General features: G+C 31.2%; 1 protein-coding gene across 1 annotated transcript; it reads left to right on the top strand.

The window, feature by feature from the left end:
* Window positions 1–964: 964 nt before the first annotated feature.
* Window positions 965–6849, top strand: LOC136971858 (patched domain-containing protein 3-like). Its single transcript, XM_067266362.1, has 3 exons — window positions 965–1964; window positions 4041–4364; window positions 5242–6849. The coding sequence occupies exons 1-3, from the start codon at window positions 968–970 to the stop codon at window positions 6567–6569; spliced, it is 2649 nt and encodes an 882-aa protein (XP_067122463.1). The 5' UTR covers window positions 965–967; the 3' UTR covers window positions 6570–6849.

Genomic DNA, 6849 nt, shown 5'->3' with positions numbered 1-6849 from the left:
CTGAAATTTGTGGCGAAAGTGTCGAAACATTGGAATGCTCCCAAATTTCTGTTGTAAATATCTCCAAATTTCTGTTGTAAATATCCCCAAAATTCTGTTGTAAATATCGAGTAATTTACAGAGGACATTGAAAAATAGTCCTTTTATTCTTCTTGAAAATTCCCCATATCTAGGGAAGTATCTGCAGACTCGGAAACTCTGCACTGGGTTTAGTGAAATTGGGGTTTTCGTCGGTTATTTCGCTTCAAGAGTACATTTTGAACATAAAAATTTACAAGTTTTCTATTGAAAAATACAAGTAAATGTGTCTAAAGGGTGGAAAGTAGCAATCGAGTGGCACAATAGAATTTCTTCTATTAAGAAGTCTGCTTCTACTCAATTTTATGCCAGTGTGTGAGCCATTGATTCATGTTGAGCATTATTTGTTATTATACTTAGGTGCACGTAATTCGAGAGAGCAATTGCATTCGCTTCCCTTGTATATATCTCGAACGTACGTACGAGCATATAAAATAAGAATAAATGTATTTCTTTAATTATGCTCATAGTATAACTTTATTTATTAAATCAATATTGCTAATTGTATCTATTACATATAAATTTAAATATAAACGTTATCTCGTTATTCAGTTAATTTAAATGAAATTGTTTACAAGGTTATTAATTGTGGAATTTATTAAAATGAGTCCAGTTGATTATTATCCTGTTACGCGAATTGGATAGTTGAGAGGAAGCAGACCAGAATAATGGCTGAAAAATGAATAAAATTAAATAAATTTCTCGTTATACTTTCCGTTTAGGATCGGTTCCTATTTCCTAAGCGATTATCGAGTAAAAATAACACTAAAATTGCACGCAATGTCGCCATCTATTGGACTCGTAATGCTTATCTTATGCAATAAAATAACACGCTTTAACTATAAAAATGTCATTAAAATTAAATTATTTTTTGTTGCAGCTTACAGACATGACTCGCATTTCTGTCGGCGTTATCTTAAAAGAAAAATTCCGAGATCTAGGATATATTATCGGAAGGCATCCTTTACCATTCCTGATTATTCCAATTGTATTCACAGCGATATCGGCTATTGGTATATTAAGATTTAGTTACGTACAGGATGCGGATTATCTATACAATCCTCAAAACAGTAAGGCGTTCTACGAGAGGCAAACTATAGAAAAAACTTTCCCTCTGAATAAATCGTCAAATTTTGAACCCGGTAGACTGACACGATTAGGCAAACTTGGATGGCTGTTAATTTATCCTAAAGATGGAGGATCGGCATTGAGAGAATCGATCTTAGACACGCTGTATACAATTGACAACATTGTTAACAATATAAGCATCGAATGGAAGGGTGAGAAGTTGTTCTATAAAGATTTATGCGCTAAAAATAATGGAAAGTGCTACGAAAATGTGATATTTTCTTTAAAGAAGTGGATAAAAGATATCGAAAGGAACCGATCGTTTGTAAAATATCCTATACTTTTGAACGAAGAAACGTATTCCTTTAAATTCTTTGCCGCCAATTTAGGGGGTGTGACGGTTGACGATTTAGGATACGTGACTTTTGCCAAATTTGTCAGGTTGATGTACTTCTTGAATGACCAGGGCGAAGAGAATTTAGAGAAAACTTACAAGTGGGAAACCGTATTTTTAGATGAAATGAAAAATATGAAATTTTCGAACGTGGATGTCTTTTATTTCGTATCCTCCTCCTTAGAGAGAGAAATTCATAATATGATAACTGATATTATACCGTATTATGTTCTTTTGTTGTTTGTAATGTTAACGTTCTGTTTTATATCGACGTTAACTAAAGATTGGGTGAGAAGCAAACCTTGGTTAGGAGTAGCCAGCGTGTTATCTGTGGGTATGGCCATATTCACTTCTGTGGGCGTAGTCTTCGCATGTGGAGTGCCATTTATTGATATACTCGTTGCTGTGCCATTTTTGCTTCTAGGTAAGTTACGTATTTTCATATTATCTATTAATCGTAATAAATATTTAAAATTTAAGGTATAAACTAATATTCGAACAGCGTGTTCACCCAAAGGAGGAGACAGGGTAAAAAATGCATTTTGAGCAGGAATGGAGAACCCACGACTTTTGGCAACGTGCTTTATGTGATACCTGTATATCAGAGTGTGGGTTCGAATATACCAGTAATAAGCTTGTATATGCACAGATTACACTTTATTCTAAAACACGCTAAGAAAAAATGATTTAAAATTAAACGGGGCCATATAATTTTGCCAAAAAAAAATTATAAAATATAATTTATCTTGAAATATGTAAGAATAGTTCGTAAATAGTTAAAGAGGCAGCTTTATCCAAGGTTAGATTTGAATACATTAACATGCCAATGAAATTACTGATTTAGCTAATAAGAATTCTTCAGTTGATTGCACGTTAGATAATATCAAAATTCAGGAAAAATACCAGGTATAATCTCTTTACGATGAATTAAACACGATAATTATTTCCTCCTGTCATACACTTACTCTTGGTGTTCCTTTATTATTAAAGCATTTAAGCTAAAATTGATTCCTATATACGATATACGGATTTATTCTTGCATAGTTATTAATAGTGATAACCATAATATTCTATAACACTCTCAGAATATGATTCTCATATATTTTAAGAACTCCATGGCGATGAAATTTTCTGTTTTATTTACTCGTTTCTTTCTAGGTAACAATATTGTATGAAATAATTTAATTTGAGACCTTATATAAAGAGTCTCCAATATTATAGTTACCAAATTGAACTCTATCACGTAAAGAAATTGCATTTAAAACAGAACTTCGTGATGCAACCAAGTCTGGATGCTCTTTTAATGGCTTCAAAGTCGTTCCTTTTTGATGTAATGATGACAATAGCCTCGTTTACAAAATCATCATCATCATCATCATCGTCATTAGATTCTATATATAAATCGAGGCATAAATCATGATATTTTGCATGATCGGCACGTACTGATGCTTATTTAAACTGCAAATTTTTTTTAACTTTTATTTTTATAATTACTCTAAAAATAAATTTTAATTTATACGAAGAAATAAATAATTTTGAAAATTATTTGCGATTTTTCTAAAATTCTATAAAATTATATTAATTTATTTATTTTTATCCAGGAATCATTACGTCCTGTTTCACAACGCAATTGCTTTCCGGAAAACGATTAAAAATCTTTCGTCGTAAAGCGAGCGGTCGTAAGACGCGGGCTGAATCATATCTTTGTCATTGAAAATTTATTAATATTATACGTTGCAAATATAAGGTATTCCAAAAGTCATGGCTATATTTACAGCCATTCTACTACGCCTACTAGTGACAAAAGCAGCTGTGCCAAACGGGTTTTATCCGTTGTTAAACTACACCTAGCTGACTTTTGAGCCATCGTTTATATCTGAATTTACGCCAATAATTTTGTATTTTTTTCTTTTTTTTTTCATTTATTAAGGAATTGATTATATTGTTCGTTTTCCTTGTTGATTGTAGTACTTTCGTATATAAACGATATTTATTTAATGACAAGCACAAAATCTTTTCCTCTTAGCGATATAAATGTACATTATTGGCAAGGACTATTATTAACATTTTAAAACCAATATTTATTTTATTTCTTATGTTGAAACATATTTTAAAAATGAAAATTCTGTACAAGATCATGTAAAGTCTATAATTATAATAAGAAAATTTATGTACAGATAATATGTAAAGCTAATTTAAAGATCGATTTAAAACGTAGATTTTTTTCATTTAAATACGTTTGAAATAAATTAAAAATTTATAAATATAATTCTTCATACGTAGTCTTGACATAAAATTTCTTATTTACATAAGTAGTTACAGTTAATGACGTATACAAATTTTCTTAATTTCCTTTTTGTATGTACAGTACCTTTTAGCAGCACCTTAAAAGATGCTGCTAAAAGGTACATATGAAAAGGAAACTGTACTTTATTGAAACATTTAAAATGTTTATATTAATATTTAAATTTTTATTATTAACCAATTGTTTAATTATCAGGTATTGGACTGGATGATACTTTTGTAATGTTGGCAGCATGGAAGAAAACTAATCCAAACGCAAACGTGGACGAACGAATTTCTCAAACACTTAGCGAAACTGCAGTGTCTATAACGATCACTTCACTTACGAATTTCATATCATTCATGTTTGGTTTCATGACCCCTTTTCCGGCTGTGAAAATATTTTGTTCATTTGCTGCCACTGGTATATTCTTCACTTACTTGTACCAAATCTCGTTTTTCAGTGCAGCTGCAGCGATTTTTGGTATTTTAGAAAAGAAAAGATTTCACTCCCTTTTCTTCGTTCCTATGAAACCGAGTAGTAAGTATAATTTAATGTTTTTAATTTAAATTAAAGACTTAGACAGGTTGCAGAAATTACGTGTTATAGTAGAATTCCGTTTACAACTTTAAGGGAAAATATGATGAAAATTCAATGAAAATTAATTATAATCATGGAATCTGTCATCAGATATATTGGAAACCATTTACAATTGATTCGTTTCAGAACATAAAGTACTGATGAGATGATAAATTTCTGAATGTAAACAGGTGAAATTAAAGAAATTCGTATGACATTTCATATTTATTTAAAAAAAACTGGCGGTATACAAATTTTACAAAATAGTGCATCATATTTTTGACATTCTAGATAGGGAATGGACTATTTTGAATGATTGCCAAGATCTGATAATCGAATAAGACTTGTAATGATAGAAATGAAATCTTTGTGTCAAAAGACAGCATAAAATTTGATTTTTCAGACAGAATGAAAAGCTGATTTCTAGCAATGCTTTTATTTGTGCTGGAAGCAAGAAACGAAAAGAAATAGCTCGATTTTCATTATATTTTATATGTATATAAACCATCACTATGGAATAATATAGTCATCTCGAATAATCCGAACTTAAATACCAATGATGTAACACATTAGACTAGTCATAAAGTTCACTGCATCAATTTGAAGTTAATTAGAGTAAGATAAGGTAGGATTAGTTAGTAATTAGCTACCGAAGTTGTGTAACAAAATACTTTTTAAGTCTTTCTTTTAGTTTATTATATTAATATACTTAGACAAGCATACGAATGTACTGTACATAAATAATTTTTTAAATCACTTTATTACCCACGAAAATGTTCATAAAATAGTTATAACACACAAAAATTAAACTAAGAAGTATATATTTTTCTTTTTATAGAGAAAAAGAGTGTCATTCACACCCTCTTATGTTGTACATCCGAGTCTACTGATTACCAAGACGATAAAATAATGGCATTTTTTCGAGATACTCTTAGCTATTATTTTTCCTACAAATGGTTTAAAATCTCTATAACTTTTAGCTATATTGTGTACTTGTCATTTGCTATTTGGGGTTGTTTTCACTTAAAAGAAGGAACCGAGCTTCATTTCTTCACACCATTCAACTCCTACGCCGCTACATTTCTTAATCACTTCTTCGAGGATTATCGAGAATATCGAGATAGGATCCAAGTGATTATACCCACGACTTTAAACTATGCAGATCCTAAAGTGAGAGACGAAATTGAAGATATGATACGTAAACTCGAAGATACCCCTTACATTGCTAATAAAGAGCTGACGGAATCTTGGTTGAGATATTTTAAGACATTTCAGAATGATCCAAGAGCTTCTATTTATTTGCGTAAATACAATTTCAGCGCTAAAAGTGATTATTTGCACGCATTGAGGAATACATTTCTGAATTATCCACCGGCCGTGAGATTTAGAAATGATATCATTTTCAATGAAAATTTCACAGAAATTACTGCTTCGAGGTTCTTGATCCAAACTAAAGTCACTGGTGATTTTAACGAAGCCAAATTCATGTTGGTAAGATTGAGAGAAATTGTAAACAATGCTTCCTTCCCGGTCTTCTTGAGTCAATTTTTCTTTCCCTTCTACGATCAGTTTCTAACTATTGGTACCATTTCTCAGCAAACTTTATTAACTTGTGGTTGCACCATGTTGTTTCTCATCATTTTATTCATTCCCGATATACGCTGCTTCATTGCTGCTGTATTAAACATGATTTCGATCGAAACCGGAGTTATAGGATACATGTCATTCTGGGGTGTCAATCTGGACACAGTTACTATGATGGTGTTAATCATGTGCGTTGGATTTTCGGTCGATTATGTGGCTCACATGGCCACGTCGTATCTCGAATCGGATGAGAAAACCGATATGGGACGTTTGAAGCGTGCTCTTCATTCTGTGGGTACTCCAATCGTCCAGGGAAGCGTAACCACAATTTTAGGAGTTATCGTAATTTTAGCATGTCCTAGTTACATATTTCTGTGTTTCGTGAAAATAGTATTTCTATTGATAACAATAGCAGCTTTCCACAGTATACTTTTGCTACCGCTATTATTTGTTTTTCTCGATAATGTCCTACCGAAGTATTTGTTAACAGTTGGAAGGAGTAAAATTGTTTCTTCAGTACGTGAAACAACTACAGAACGCCAAGAAAGTATGAAATTTTTAGATGGGACGATGCATTTGTAGATGTTATTCTTCCAGTTAAATTAAAAACTGTACATTTATTTCTATAATATGCGTGATACTTTTGTATGAACAATAAATAAATATTTTTTAAATTTTAATATTGACCGAAGAGAAAATTGTAAACAATTATTGCAATGTAATTTATATTAATAATTAAACCGCGTGATTAACATTTTGTGTACTGTCAAGTCATATTTTTAAAAGGGTATGTCCTGTGTACAATTTAAAACGTATGAATGATATATGGCATGAGTGATTCATCATATGAATACACTGTATA

The sequence above is a fragment of the Centruroides vittatus genome, unplaced genomic scaffold (assembly GCF_030686945.1).
Source record: "Centruroides vittatus isolate TY-2023 unplaced genomic scaffold, ASM3068694v2 contig_273, whole genome shotgun sequence".
In the NCBI taxonomy this organism is placed as follows: Eukaryota; Metazoa; Arthropoda; class Arachnida; order Scorpiones; family Buthidae; genus Centruroides; species Centruroides vittatus.
This window is presented reverse-complemented; position numbering and strand designations above follow the sequence as displayed.

What these genes read in the sequence shown, in the direction of transcription:
- LOC136971858 (XM_067266362.1), top strand. Translation starts at nt 968, where the DNA reads ATGACTCGCATTTCTGTCGGCGTTATCTTAAAAGAAAAATTCCGAGAT. An exon ending in TGTGCCATTTTTGCTTCTAG is followed by an intron (nt 1,965 to 4,040) that starts GTAAGTTACGTA and finishes TTTAATTATCAG; the next exon opens with GTATTGGACTGGATGATACT. An exon ending in CGTTCCTATGAAACCGAGTA is followed by an intron (nt 4,365 to 5,241) that starts GTAAGTATAATT and finishes TTCTTTTTATAG; the next exon opens with AGAAAAAGAGTGTCATTCAC.